Source organism: Podarcis raffonei, chromosome 5 (assembly GCF_027172205.1).
Source record: "Podarcis raffonei isolate rPodRaf1 chromosome 5, rPodRaf1.pri, whole genome shotgun sequence".
Lineage (NCBI taxonomy): Eukaryota > Metazoa > Chordata > Lepidosauria > Squamata > Lacertidae > Podarcis > Podarcis raffonei.
The window spans coordinates 57,021,522-57,037,608 of record NC_070606.1 but is presented as its reverse complement, the minus strand read 5'-3'; the positions used below and the strand labels follow the sequence as shown (position 1 = coordinate 57,037,608).

Genomic DNA, 16,087 nt, shown 5'->3' with positions numbered 1-16,087 from the left:
AAAATCCTTTTCTAATACCCTTGGGGCTAACTATCTCTTCTCCTTCCACATTAATTTTGTTTATTGTACTTTGTTCTTTCCTTTTCTTAATCTGCCAAGCAAGCCATTTTCCTGATTTATTTGCAAACTCAAAGTTTTTTTGTCTAATTCTTTTAATGTTCCATTCCACCTCTTTATTTATCATCATTGCAAATTGAGTTTGCAGGGCTTTAATACTTTGTCTAATTCTTATATTATTTGGTTTCTTAATTAGCTTTTTTTCATTTTCCATAATTTGCTTTAAAATCTCTGTCTTAACTTTCTCTCTATTCTTCTTTTTTAGTGAATTTTTTTGTATGAAAAACCCTCTCATCACTGCCTTGCTTGCGTCCCATACTGTGCTCATCTTCGTTCCTTTATTGCAGTTATCCACAAAGTATTCATTCACTTTCTTCTGTGCCTCTTGAATAAGATTTTGATCATCAAATAGGCCTTCATTTATTCTCCACCTGAATGATCTTTCTTCGAAGCCTTTAAGTTCTAGTTTAATTGGATTATGATCTGAAATTACTCTTGGTTCAATTTCTACCTGAGTAATTCTTGGAGTTAATTCGCCCGAGATCCAGAATTGATCAATTCTGGACATCGATTGATTTGGCTCTGAATAAAAGGTAAATTGTTTTTCTAACGGGTGTTTAAACCTCCAAATATCAATTAGGTTACAATCTTTAACCATTTCGAAAAATGTTTTGGGTAGTTTACCTTCTTTTGTCCCACCGTCTCTCAGTCTGTCCATTTCTATTGACACTACCCCATTCATATCACCCATCAGGATTATTTTTTGATCTACATAGTCCAACAGTTTTTCTTCCAAGTTTTTATAAAAATCAGTTTTGTTTCCATTAGGTGCATAGATCCCAACAATTATTAATTTTTCACCTTGCCAATTGATTTGGACAGCTATGATTCTTCCCTCCTCGTCCTTAAATACTTGCTGAGCCTCAAGTTTACTTTTTATATACAATATCACTCCTCTTTTCTTTTCTTTATCTGAGGATATAAATTCATTTCCAAGTCTTTTATTAACCAAAATTTTCCTATGCCTTTTCGCCACGTGTGTCTCCTGCAAGCAGATTATATCTAAGTTTTTTTTCTTTAGAAATTGTTCCACCTTGTTCCGTTTTTTTTTATCGTTCAGTCCATTAACATTCCAGTTCCATAATTTTAGCGCCATTTTATTTCCAAATAATCAAAAAGAAAATATTTTTCCTATATAGTAGTTCTTTATAGTCTTTCTTCTTCTTCTTCCTCCTCCTCCTCCTCTCCCTCCCCTTCCTCATCTCCCTCTAGCCTTTCTCCCGATTTTTCCCTCTCCCTCAAATCCTTCATGCCTTTAACCTCCACTCCTCCTGTTGCTCCTTTAAGCTCTTCTTCTTCCTCTATTAATAATTCCTTATATTTCCTCTGAAATTTGCCTATCTCTTCCGGGCTGGACAGTCTATGTCTCTTATTTTTATAAATAAAGGAGATCCCCTCCGGGAACTCCCATTTGAATTCAATATTATTCTTTTTAAGAATCTGCACCTGTGGCTTATAGGGGTCTCTTCGTTTTAACAATCTAATTGGTATGTCTTTAAAAATAATTATATAACTCCCATCTATCATAAGTCTTTTTTCTCTATTTTTTTGGAGTACCAAATTCCTCATATCTCTGTCCTTGAAGGTTATCAAACAATCCCCTGGCAATCTTCTTGCCCTTGTCGTTTTCACTTTCATTCTGAAAGCATTCTGTACCATACCTGCTATCTCTTCTGCTTGGTACTCTAACCATTGTGCCAATTCTATTACTAATTTTTGTCTGATGTTTTCACCTTGGTTTTCTGGGACCCCCCTCAGCCTTAGGTTAACTTCCCGTTGTCTAAGTTCGTTCATAGAGATCGCATCCCACATTTCCTCTTGTGATTTATTAGTTTCTAAGAGACCTACTCTAATTTTATCATCTTCACGTTTCAATTCTTTCATTTCCAATTTTGTCTTTTTCATTCCTTCCTCTAATACATGAGTTCTTTTGGATACCTCTTTGATTTGGCCTTTCAATTCGTTTACAGTTTCATCTATTTTCTTATCCATTTTTCCTATCTTTAGATCTACCTGTTCTATCTTTGTTTCTAAATTCTTCTCACTTTGTCTAATTTCTGCAAACATTTTTAAGATTTCCGATCTGAAATCTGATTCTTGCTTGGACCCCTTTCTTTCTACTGGAGTCCCCCCATTCCCACTTTTCTTTGGTTGATGGGACATTTTCGGTTAAATGTAAAAAAAAAATACTAATGATAATGATAATTCAATTCTATCAATAATTACAAAACTCAAAACCAATTCCACTAGAATATCAAATAATTTCTTCTTGGTATCCCCTGTTAGGATAGTCCACTAAATAAAGTATTCCGGCATCCCACCAAAGAAAAAGTCAGAAATCAAAGTTCAGGGCTTGGATCAGAGTTCAAATTATATTCCAGTCGGAAATATCCAGAGTTTAGATCAGATCCAATCAGATACTTAAACCAGCTCTTCCTGCCTCTTAATAGTCTATTCCTTATGATATCGTTTGCAGAGTATATCTTTTTAGCAGAACCACTCTTTATCTTCTTGTCTTCATTATCTTCTTGCCCTCAATTGGGCTAAATTCCACTACAAATCTAATCAGCAGAAGGGTCCCAAAGAAATCCAAACAAACCAAAATCCTTCCCTCAGATGTTTAGATCCGACTTTCGGCTACTTTCAAAGGCGTTAAGCCAGCCCAGCGAGGTTAGCAAATGCTAACAAAATGAGTTGTAGTTTCTCTCCCATCCACCAGAGGTCTGCCAGCAATAGAGTGAAGAGGGAAAGCACACGGAGAGAGAGAGGGGGAGGAGAAGATTTTCCAATTCCTTTCCTCGGAGAAGGAAAGGCAATGTCCACTATAGCCAGTCTTTTTGTTAAAGTTTCTAAGTTTCCGAGTTTCAGGGGGGGTAGGGAAGCACCAATACCGTACCTCCCTTTCCCTCTCTCTTCTAAAGCACAAAAAGCAATAAAGCACAAAAAGCAATAAGTAATGGCGCCCGCGCCGTAACGCAATGGAGTCTTCCGCTGCGCAGAACTTTCAGTAATAATACTGAGTTCTTCCTTTTTCCCGCTATCTCAAAGAGGGCTAGATTATGTCAAACAGTTTCCAAATGTTACCTCTTTGCTCCCCCTCTACTTTCCTCTCTTTCCAAATATTTTGTATCCTCTAATGTGGTCTTAGAGGGCGTAGGGCGGGGGAGAAGAACTTTAGCCGCTAGCGTCAATTACACTCTCTCCCGCTTTGCTTAGGTCTCTGCGTCCACGCTGATTTCAGGTAAGAGTCGAGCTCTTTTTAACTTCCTCTTTTTCGAGTCTTTCCTTAGATAACATCCACTTTAGTTTTATCCCTTTTTTAAGGCTCGAATTCCTTTCTTTTGAGAATCCAGCGCTTCTCCTGCAGGCTCGGGGCTTCGCGTTTCGGAGGCAGCTATGGCTTCCCTCAGCCCGCTTCCCCCCCCGCCGTACTCTTCGCTCCAAAAATGGAGTTACCTGACGGCTGGAAGGTCCGCTTTTTGGCTCCGCGGGAACCAGTGTATCTGGACGCCCACCAGATACTTTTCAGGGGACCACGGCGCCCTGTGGAACCCCTATTTTCCTCCGAAAAGCTCGGGATTCTTCTCCACGGAAAAAATCCCCGCCTGACTCAGGGTCGCGCTGAACCGGAAGTCCCCTCGGCAACCGCTCGCTCAATCACCTTGCCCAAGAATGGAAGATTTGAGACTGGGCGATAGTTGGCCATCGTGGCCGCATCTAAAGATGGTTTTTTAAGAAGCGGTTTAATAACTGCCTCTTTCAGCGGGTCTGGGAAGGCTCCCTCACGGAGGGAAGCATTCACCACCCCACGAAGCCCATCGCCCAGTCCTTCCCGGCTAGCTTTTATAAGCCAGGATGGGCAAGGATATGTGAAAAGGTGATGGTTAGAGTACCATAATGGCAATTCCTCCTCCTCTCTTTCATAAATTCCTTCTCTCCCTGCACTCCTAAATCGGAAAAACACAGGAATAGAGCGGGATATAACAAAGTCGTAGATCAAATTTATGAATGAAAAGTATTTTAGAACACACACACACACACACACACACACTGCAGACCTTTGTTATGTTTACTCAGAAGTAAGTATGAGTGTGCTTACTGCCAGGGAATTGTGCGCATAGGATTGCATCCTGAATGGTGGAAAAGGGAAGGCTAATATAGGGTCTGATTACAATCTTTAAATCGAGTACTGTTGATATTATATGAGATCATAAGAAGAGTTCTGGTGGATCAGCGAGGCTCTATTTTAGCCTAGCATTCTTACAAGCATTTGCTGAAACCTTTCAGTTATTTCAAATTGTGACATAATTTGTGGATGGGCGGCAATAGTTTAAAAGGATGATGTGTCATTGGTGATTGAATGTGACACAAATACAAAAGCAGTTGTTTGCAGGGCATAAAAATGTGTTGATTTTCGCCCCAGAGGTCAGGAAAGGGATACTGACAGAGAGTGCCCTTAGGAAGAAGTGTAATGCAGTACAGCATTGGCACTCTTCTTCATGCTGTTATTTCACCTGACCGTTTGTTGTTTTTTGATGGGTCTTGTTTTATGAGAGGTTGGCTTTTATACCCTGTTCTGTGCCTGTCAGTGTTTACTTTTTTAAAAGTGATTGGGGAATAAGGCGCAGAACTCAAATAACCCTAAGCTCAGAGTGTTGTTGTTGTTTAGTCGTTTAGTCGTGTCCAACTCTTTGTGACCCCATGGACCAGAGCACGCCAGGCACTCCTGTCTTCCACTGCCTCCTGCAGTTTGGTCAAACTCATGCTGGTCGCTTCGAGAACACTGTCCAACCATCTCGTCCTCTGTCGTCCCCTTCTCCTTGTGCCCTCAATCTTTCCCAACATCAGGGTCCTTTCCAGGGAGTCTTCTCTGCTCAGAATGTACTCAGAGATAATTTACTCAGAGATACCTTGTTTAATTCTATGTCTCCTGCACTTAGCTTTGGTTGGCAGTTCTTGGGGTTCTAGTTAAAAAACCCCAAAGGGTGACATCCAATGATGTCCTCCCACTTACGCAACAGGACTTTAGGTTTCTCTTACCCCTCTCTAGCATCCTGCACACAGCCCAGATATGCTCCAGAGTGTCTCTTAATCCTCTAGGGGCTCTGTCATGGGACTGCCAAGGAATGCTTTTGAGTCGGGGCGGGGGGGGGAGGAAAAGAGTCAGAGCGGGAACAGTCAGGAGACAGAGAGGAAGTGACGGAAGGGGAAGAGGGAGAGAGCCAGGAGGTGGAAAGGCTCTCCAATGCTGAAGTAGAGCCCCAGCACCACACAGGGAGTTCAGGAACAGACAGAGAGCCTGTGCCTTTGGCACAGGAAAGGAGAAGGTTAAAGCGTAGGGATCAGAGATGTCCCATGAAGCTCCCCTGCCTTTTCTGTTGGAGGAGAAGCAGGAGAAGACCGCTCCCCGAATTTGAACTGGACAATTCAGATGCATGATTGTACTGTGCTGCTTGTACATATGTAAAATAAAGAACTGTAAATATCTCTCTTGAGTGTGCTTATTGCGAAGAACATACACAAACCTTTACAGGCTCATACACCACCACAGTGGTGAGAAGATGGTATGAGTAGATTATGTTGGATCTCAGCATCTACCAGGGTTGTGATTAGGAGTTGGAGTTAAATGTTGGTATAGGCAGTGAAGTTGTAAGGATTGCTGTCTACTTGAAGTACCTGCTTCCCCTTCTAACACTACCTCACTTCGCCCCCAATAGCTGCAAATACTGCCATCACTGCCTCCATTTTGATACTTACATACTTACTAGAAATATCTTCTAGTACCCATCTAACAGATGCAGTTTCTAACACTGCAGTAAGATTCATTTCAAGTTACCCCTTGAGGGATTATTATTTTTTAATTCTAGAGCATAGAATCTTTCAATGTGGATTGGATTCCATTTCTAAAACAATTTTTTAGCAGAAGGGTTTTTGTTTTAGATTATCAGTAATCTGCAGATCAAAGTGCCAGTTTATGTTTGTTTTGGACTCGTGCTAATCACTTTGCTGAGCAACTGTCTTTCTGACCCCCCCCCCTTTCAAAAAGTCAACTGATGCATCCTTATTGAACATACATGGAACACTCTATAGAGTCATTTTTGCCTCTGCCCAGCAGAGCTAGTTTATCACTATAAATATGTACTCGTCTTCTACTGATCTTGCAGAACAGCTTAGCTCCCCAGAGCTAAAATGAACCAGCAGTGTGACTCAATATACAGGAGTTTCCTATGTTAGGTAAGCAGGGGATAGAAGCCTAATGTGCCGCACAAGGAGAATGGTCTTCCACTAAGGCAAAACCATTCCTGGATACAACTCGGTAGCAAACTATGGCTTTTTATTTAGGAAAGTCTCCCCCTCATAACCAACAGTAAATCTGCAACTGAATAGTTGGTGAACTTTTCTTCCCCATGAAAATCAAGAAGTTGTGACATCATTACAGCACTTCTCCATGCTCCAGACATGAATATGAATGCAGGGCAACAGCTGAATTTGCCCCATAATAAATGTCTTGAGAAATATTGTGGCAACTTGAGTGGTGGTCTTTCTGAAGTTTGAACCTGGGGTGGTACTAACGCTCTGTGCACATGGAAAGTTAGCAAATACAAACATGGCTAGTCTGCAGCTAGCCTTTGATAGAGCATTTTCAAACAAGTGATTTTCCACATAAACACATTCATTCTGAAGGTCGTCTAGGTGCCTGGTAGTCTAGGTGCCTAATATTCTCCCCATAGCACCTGAATCAACTCTGTCTCATAACATACTAATGTTCACATACTTAAAAAAAAAATATTAATGGGGTTAATATAGTTTAGGATAGAAATGTAGCATGCCTTTCTTGACAGCACAGCCTGAAGAAAAACTACATGCAGGTCCCGCTATCGGAACACAATAAGTTCCTTCGAAATCATTCATTAGGTGAGCGTTTGCATAATGAGCCAATAATTTCCATTGATTCCTATGGGGAAATTTGTAATGTGTTCCTGACCACAGAATTTTTGACCCTAAAAAACCTGAAAACCCTCTGAAACCTTGCTTACAGTACAGATCACCACAGTTTCTCAGCCACCCAGCAAAAGGCAAACAAGGAAGTAAAGAATGTTCACTATTCAGATATCTAAATCTGTGCTGTATAGCGAGGTTTGCGTACTAATTCCTTGTGTTCAGATAAATGAATTTCACATAGCAAGCATTCGGAAAGCGGCACATTGTGTACTTGACTCATCCAACCTGACCCTACGCTTTAGGCAAGACAAGATTGAACTCTGTCTAGTAACCACACTCCTGTTATTTCCTGATTATAAATATGTGCAATGATGGAGACTTTGCCAATGCCTTTAGGGAGCTGTTCTTTTAAAAAAATGGTTTCGGGTCAATACCTATTTCTGAACAGCTGACCTGTGTAATGAGAGATAGGTATAGAAAGGACAAAATCAATTTGCAGCCTTTCAGAAGAATCATAAAGCTTGTGTTTGGAAGGTTGCTGAATTGTTGAATTCATCCATTCATTAACAAACTACTGCTCTTTTTTTATTTCCGTATGCAGTATCTGGTTTACTGGAAACTATCTCCATACAGCCACTCCCTGTTTTGCATCCACGTTGTTAACTACTTTCTGTCATAAAATGATTGTTTTGCATTGCAGCTACTTTCTGTAGCATGTTATACAAAGTCTGATCTAGGTACCGTAACTGCCTGGAGATGTCAAGAATTGAATCTAGCCCCTTTCGCATGCAAAGCATATATTCTGCCACTGGCTTATGACCTTTCCCCATGGGGAGGTTACACTATGAGCAACACAACAGAGCACCAGGTACAGGATTATAGACCAAAGCTAAGGCATCCATTGTAAGTGATTAAAATGAAGAATCAGATAACCAAGAAAGCTATTTAACTGATCTGCACTGAAGTAGGTGTCCTATTAAATCTCCTTGATATATTTGCTTATTTGGTCTTTTCAAAATCTTCAGTGAAGGAGAGCCCATAGCTTCCCTCAAAACATTTAACCATTGTTCTCTTACAAATTGTCCACAGCATTTTAAACCAATATATATCAGCTGGTAATTCAAGGCAACAGCCAATTGCCTACTATTGTTCATTAAACAAAAGTGATTCAGTTGCTACCTTCCATATGCACATTTGAAGGTTAAAGCCCTACATGAATGCATAGGGAAGCTGTGTGCAGTGGGAATTTTATTTGTAGCCTTCATCTGTGACCTCCCAAAGTCATAGAAGGCAAACTGCTATTCAGTTTTGGAGTATGAGCTTTGTTCTGCCCTTCATTATTTCCCCCCTCTTTGGCCAAACTAACCCAGTTTCTTCAGGATTTCTTGTACAATTTCTTCCTGCATATGTCCCAAAGTTCTAAATGGGTTTGCAGGACTGTACATTTAAATGATCTATGTAAAGTGTTTGAAGGAGGTTTTGATGCTACCCCACAGGTCTCTTGTATATTAGTCTCACGGCTAAGCAATAGTAGATTTCATTTTAGGAATTTCATCAGATTTTTTCCTTTTTCCTTTTTAAAGCTCAGTTTCTCTCTTTTTCCTTTCTATCTCAGACTCCATAGGTGGACCATTTCCTGCTTCATCTCACCGATGCCACCACAAGCAAAAGCATTGTCTGCCCATCCCACAGTGTGGAACTCTCTCAGTCAGCCCACTGCTGTTCCACCCCCATACCAAGGGGTCACAGATCATCATGGACACCACACAGAAGGCAGTCAAGCGTCAGGCTAGCTTCTGTAATGCCATCACCTTCAGCAACAGGGCAGTTGTTATCTATGAGCAAGTCAGGCTCAAGGTGAGTTGATGCCGTTCCCATTCACTTCTTTGTGAGAACCAAAATTCATATGGCATACCAGGACCTCACAATGGGAGGGGTTGTATGGAACGCAAAACTATGGCTTAGCATTATGCACATGAGCTTCTGTGAGCCTGAGTAAAGTGCTCCCCTGCCCTCCTATCATCTCCCCACATGGTCAGGAGGTTGAATAAACCAGGATTCAGTTTTGCATTTGGTGGTTCCTGGCTTGTGTGCAAACCAGGAACCATAAACTTGTTTGTTAATTTAAAATTAACACACCTAATCTGCAAGTGAGGACAAGCTGGGAAGTGGCAAAAATGAAATTGTACCCTGGTTTATTCCTCTTGGGGAGCACATGAGTGTTGTACTTTGTATAGTTTCCTCTCTGCTTGTGCAGCTATTGCTAAACCGTAGTTTAGCATTACACGCAAACATAGTCAATGTATTTTCAGATGTATTTAAATCAACACTCAACTACTTTCTCTGAAGACCCAGAATACAGTGGTGCCTCGCAAGACGAAATTAATTCGTTCCGCGAGTCTTTCCGTCTTGCGAGTTTTTTGTCTTGCGAAGCACGGTCAAGTCGCAACTGCACCTCTTCAAGCGGTTTTAAGAAAAAGGAAACAAACTCGCAAGATGTTTTCGTCTTGCAAAGCAAGCCCATAGGGAAATTCGTTTTGCGAAGCAACTCAAAAAACGAAAAACTCTTTCGTCTTGCGAGTTTTTCGTCTTCCGAGGCATTCGTCTTGCAAGGTACCACTGTACAAGTTGAGAATATACCCCAGGGGTCTCTGTGGCACAGCAGAATCCTCTGGCTTATGCTTTTGCTTTGTGCGCCGTTTTCCCTTCCTGTCCTCCAGGGCCCTGTCCTGTGTTGCTTTGCAGGATTAATAGCTGGAGTGCCTTGTGTGCTGCATTGTTTGAACATTTAACTGGCTATCTCATACAGTTAGTGTAAAGTACAGATAAAATGGTACAAAACCAATAATGATGAAGCACCATTTATCTCCTTCCCACGAGCTCCTGCAGTTCTGCAATAAAATTGCTATGATGAATAATCCCACAGTTGTTGTTTTTTTAAAAAAGTGATTAATGAGGCTACTATTATTGCTTCCTTATTACACATTCGGTACAGTTAGCTTGTTTTGCTGCATTTTGTTGCAACTTTGAGGATGTGATAGTCTGACAAGTGGTGCGGAGGCAAGTGTGGTCTTTACTATAGCAAGCCTGGACAGTGTCTGTGGAGGTCCTGGTGTGGCCAGAAGACAAGACCCCACTCTCCACCTCACTGACGTGGTCCAAAGGAAAGGAAAGCAATACATTTGGCACCACCTTGGCTGTAGCAGTTGACAGAAGCAGGCATGCAAGATGCCATCCAGCCGCCTTAGCAAGAGACCTATCCACTTGGCACTCAAGTCCTTAAATAAACTGCTTTTAATATCAACTTTTGTAAGGATAAGGGTTGCAAGGATAAGGATAACAAAATCAAAGAATTGTAGAATTGGAAGAGATCCAAAGGGTCATCTAGTCCAATCCCTGCAACTCCCTGTAATATGCAATCATACCCACATGACCTGAAGGTGCTGCTGTGCAATGCCAGGTCAATGATTCATAAGACCACTGCCATCCATGACTTGATCATGGATGGAGGACTTGACCTGGCATGTGTAACAGAGACTTGGTTGGATGAAGCAGATGGGCCTGTCCTTGCCGCTGCTTGTCCACCAGGTTTCTCTTACGCACAGCAACCCAGGTCATGTGGGCGGGGAGGGGGGGTTGCAGTGATTTTTAGGAAGTCATTAGTTTGCACCAGGCGTCCTATTGGGAAGACCCAGTTTTCCGAGTGCATGTTCTGGAAGTTGGGCAATAGGGGCAGTACAGGATTCCTTTTGGTGTACCGACCTCCCCGCTGCACCAAGGATTCCCTGCCCGAGCTGCTTCAGGTCGTGGCGGATGTTCTCCTGGAGACACCTAGCTTGGTCGTCCTAGGGGATTTTAACATCCATGCCGACACGACCTTACAAGGGGCTGCTCGGGACTTCGTGGAAAGCATGGCCTCCATGGGGCTGTCCCTGAATAAGTCTGGCCCAACCCATAGCTGCGGACATGCCTTGGACCTGGTGTTTACCTCTATGGATGTTGGTGATCTGACACTAAGTAAAAGCGAAACGAAAGAAGTGCCATGGTCAGATCACTTCCTGGTGCAACTGGACTTCTCTGCGACCCATCCCCTCTGCAGGGAGGTGGGACCAATTCGGATGGTCCGCCCCCGCCACTTAATGGATCCAAATGGTTTCCAGAGAGTGGTAGGGGATGCTTTATCCCATGTTGATGGCCTTTCAGCTGATTCCCTGGTGGCCCGCTGGAATGTGGAGTTAACCAGGGCTATTGACTGTTTGGCTCCGAAGCGCCCTCTCCGATTGCATGGAGCCCGGACAGCCCCGTGGTTTTCCACGGATCTGAGGGCAATGAAACAATGGTTGAGACGGCTAGAGCGCCGGTGGCGGATAACTCATTCCGAATCTGACCGGACACAGGTTAGAGCTCAACGTCGAGCCTACCAAGTGGCGATAGGCTCTTCTTCTTCGCCGCCTCTATTGCATCTGCAGAAAACAGCAGCAGGAGACTTTTTCAGGTGGTTCACAATTTAGCGGAACCACCTGCAACATCGGGGCCCAGTACGGGCCACATGTTCTCCTGCAATGATTTTGCAAAGTTTTTTGCAGATAAAATCGCTCAGATTCGGGAAGAAGTAGACTCCACCGTGGGAGCAGGGCCGGGGCGGGAGAGTGCTAGAGTTCTGTCTAGTCAAGTTGAGTGGGATCAATTCCAATCTGTTACCTCCGAGGATGTGGACAGGCTGCTTGGACGAGTGAAACCAACCACCTGTCTCCTGGATCCTTGCCCATCCTGGCTTATAAAAGCTAGCCGGGAAGGACTGGGCGATGGGCTTCGTGGGGTGGTGAATGCTTCCCTCCGTGAGGGAGCCTTCCCAGACCCGCTGAAAGAGGCGGTTATTAAACCGCTTCTTAAAAAAACATCTTTAGATGCGGCCATGATGGCCAACTATCGCCCAGTCTCAAATCTTCCATTCTTGGGCAAGGTGATTGAGCGAGCGGTTGCCGAACAACTCCAGGCACGCCTAGAAGAAGCGGACCATTTGGATCCCTTCCAGTCGGGATTCAGGCCTCATCATGGGACTGAAACTGCCTTGGTCGCACTGGTTGATGATCTCCGGCGGGCTAGGGACAAAGGTGAGAGCTGTTTCCTAGTTCTGCTGGATCTCTCAGCGGCGTTTGATACCATCGACCATAACATCCTTCTGGACCGTCTTGAGGGGCTGGGAGCTGGGGGCACTGTCATACAGTGGTTCCGCTCCTTCCTCCTGGGCCGTGTTCAGAAAGTGGTGGTGGGGGATGAGTGTTCAGACCCCTGGGCTCTCACTTGTGGGGTGCCTCAGGGTTCTGTCCTCTCCCCCATGCTTTTCAACATTTACATGCAGCCGCTGGGAGAGATCATCAGGAGGTTTGGGCTGGGTGTTCATCAGTATGCGGATGATACCCAGCTCTACCTCTCTTTTAAATCAGAACCAGTGAGGGCGGTGAAGGTCCTGTGTGAGTGTCTGGAGGCGGTTGGAGGATGGATGGCGGCTAACAGATTGAGGTTGAATCCTGACAAGACAGAAGTACTGTTTTTGGGGGACAGGAGGCGGGCAGGTGTGGAGGATTCCCTGGTCCTGAATGGGGTAACTGTGCCCCTGAAGGACCAGGTGCGCAGCCTGGGAGTCATTTTGGACTCACAGCTGTCCATGGAGGCACAGGTCAAATCTGTGTCCAGGGCAGCTGTTTACCAGCTCCATCTGGTACGTAGGCTGAGACCCTATCTGCCTGCGGACTGTCTCGCCAGAGTGGTGCATGCTCTGGTTATCTCCCGCTTGGACTACTGCAATGCGCTCTACGTGGGGCTACCTTTGAAGGTGACTCGGAAACTACAACTAATCCAGAATGCAGCAGCTAGACTGGTGACTGGGGGCGGCCGCCGAGACCATATAACACCGGTCTTGAAAGACCTACATTGGCTCCCAGTACGTTTCCGAGCACAATTCAAAGTGTTGGTGCTGACCTTTAAAGCCCTAAACGGCCTCGGTCCAGTATACCTGAAGGAGCGTCTCCACCCCCATCATTCTGCCCGGACACTGAGGTCCAGTGCCGAGGGCCTTCTGGCGGTTCCCTCATTGCGAGAAGCAAAGCTACAGGGAACCAGGCAGAGGGCCTTCTCGGTGGTGGCGCCCGCCCTGTGGAATGCCCTTCCAGCAGATGTCAAAGAGATAAACAACTACCTGACATTCAGAAGACATCTTAAGGCAGCCCTGTTCAGGGAAGTTTTTAACGTGTGATATTTTACTGTATTTTTGGTTTTTATGGAAGCCGCCCAGAGTGGCTGGGGAGGCCCAGCCAGATGGGCGGGGTATAAATAATAAATTATTATTATTATTATTATTATTATTATTATTATTATTATTATTATTATTATAATCATCACATCTAAGATAAGGTACCAAGGATAAGGGTGGATACAGATATGTAACTATCTGAAGAAACAACCCCAATCTGCTTAAATACCAGCAAGTTACTTGTAGCTTCCACTGGATATCTTTGCTGTTAAACTTTATTTTTGCTTTTGAGTGTTGCTGTTATTGCAGCTATATCCAGAGGAGCCCCAAATCACAAAGATACTGATGCAGTCTTGCTCCTGTCTTCAAAACTTTACTGCTGGATTTTATTTTATTTTACTGTGATTTTATTTCAGTATTGCATTCCCTTGCACACATACAGAATGCATGCAGTTTTTCTTTGTAGTAACCCCCAATTGTGGAATTTGTTCCCCTGGAATTGTGGATGACACCTACATTACTGGGCTTCTGGTAAAGGCTCATCTGTTTACCTGGAAATTTGATGGAAATTCAGTGATGATGATTGCTGCTGTATGATATTGTAATGATTTATATTTTAAATTCCTGATTATTGTTTTAATGCCTTATTTAATCAGTGTGCTGTTGGTTGTATATTTGAATGTTGTTATTATATCTGACCTATTGTAAACCACTTCATTTTAATTGATGAAAGGTAGTTTCATGAGCAATTCAGAGAATGAATAAATGTTACCATTTCCAGATCTATAGCTTCTACAATATCTCCTGTTTAGACTCCAGCCAGCTTTCTGGCGTTGCTTACTTCACAATGGGTTTCAACACCTTCATGTGTGTAAAGGGTAACTAGCTTACTTATTTTAATCCATTCATCTTTGGAATGATCTATCTAATTGAACTGAATCAAATAATAGAGACAAAAGAGTACAGCAGAAATCACGTATTCATGTTTGTTACTGCAGTCATGAGAATAGGCTACATGGGTGCCTGTTCAGGGACAGTCAGAGTGGTTCATTGTAGACAAAAATGCATTATGTGATCTGGTTGCAGATAACATTGAATCTCCAAGTAATTGCCATCACTTATAACCTTGTGGGGTGAGCATCCCCATACAATATATTGCTGTTTAGTAGTGTTTCCTCACCCCTTCCACCACTTGCAAAGCAATCATATAGTTTCTAATGTAACCCCCTTTTCTAAAACCCATTCATATCCAGTACCGCTGGAAGCCTCCAACTCCTCCCTCCTCCAAATACGGTAAATTCAAGCACTCGTCCCCATCAGCTCAGTAACGCTACACCACACATTTATTCTCTATCCCTTAGACAATGACATGTTGCTAATGAAAAAGTCAAATTGTGCTGATTATGCTTCCATTCTTCCCTCTCTTCAGATCACAAAGAAGCAATGCTGTTGGAGTGGGGCTCTTCGGCTTGGATTTACCTCTAAGGACCCCTCTAGGATTAACCCAGAAACCCTGCCCAAGTATGCATGTCCAGACCTCGTTTCTCAGAGTGGATTCTGGGCCAAGGCCCTCCCGGAAGAATTTGCAAATGAGGGAAACATCATCGCATTCTGGGTGGACAAAAAGGGACGTGTATTTTACCGGGTTAATAACTCTGCCGCCATGTTGTTCTTCAGTGGAGTGAGGACCACTGAACCATTGTGGGCTTTGATTGACGTCTATGGACTCACACGTGGAGTGCAGCTGCTAGGTAGGTGCATTTCTGGAAAATATGACTTTGTCATGGGAGGGTAAGTCGCCTTATTGCTGAAAGCAAAAGTTTCTATTCTCTGGACACATCTTACCTGGATTAATCCATTATACCTTATTATTTCTGGTAATGCCATTTTCTGAAATGTGTATGTCACAGTTCCTTATCTTTTTCCAATTATCGTAAGTCAGAAAGACCCTATGGTTGTGCTGCTTTGCTTGTGCTGTGATAAATGCTCATCTTTCTTAAGGCCAATAGTTGTACATTGTACAAACAGTATTTCAACAAAGGGTCTTGCAACACCTTAAAAACTAACATTTTTTGTAGTATAAGCTTTTTATGTGATAGTGGCATGTGTGTGAGAGAGTGATTTTGTTTATCTTGTGCTTTTATATAGAATTGTCACAGACTGATCATTGCATTTCATTGCCATTTGGCCTCATGTCATCTAGGGACATAGGAACTAGCCCAAGATTGTCCTCTCCGACTGGCAGCAATTATCCAGTATTTCAGGCAGATGGCTTCCACATTTGTTTATTTATTTTCAATATTTGCACATGGCCCTGTTGCAAAGGAAGCTTGCAAATAAAAACCAGATCACATTCTGCTGTTATTTAATTAATTTTTAACCCGCCCTTCATCTCACAAGGGATACCAGAGTAGGATACATCACATATAAAATCAACTAACAATACAACAATCCCAGTGAAAGCATAAAAACCAATATAACATTGATATCTTTTTATCTGGCGATGCCAAGAATTGAACCTGGGGCTTTCTACATTCAATGCATGTGCTCTACAACTGAGTTATAATAAATCTGTTCATTTCTAAGGTGTCACAGGACTCTCTGTTGCTTTTGCTGCAATGTATTATCATAGTTGTCCCTTTGGAAAAAGTACAACCCTCTGGAAACAGCACAACATGAATAAAGGTTGTGTTCACTACTTTATTATCCCGTCTTGAACAGGATGCAAAATGGTAGAAAGCGATTCAGTTCATATGTTTAGTAGTCTCAGCCTTA

General features: G+C 43.0%; 1 protein-coding gene across 2 annotated transcripts in view; it reads left to right on the top strand.

The window, feature by feature from the left end:
• NEURL1 (neuralized E3 ubiquitin protein ligase 1) overlaps window positions 1-16,087 on the top strand; it is a 136,278-nt gene that overhangs the window by 84,489 nt on the left and 35,702 nt on the right. For both annotated transcript variants that reach the window (XM_053389314.1, XM_053389315.1), the window contains exons 2-3: window positions 8,675-8,916; window positions 14,742-15,063. In XM_053389314.1, coding sequence (XP_053245289.1) covers window positions 8,675-8,916; window positions 14,742-15,063 — 564 coding nt within the window. The remainder of the gene's footprint in view (window positions 1-8,674; window positions 8,917-14,741; window positions 15,064-16,087) is intronic.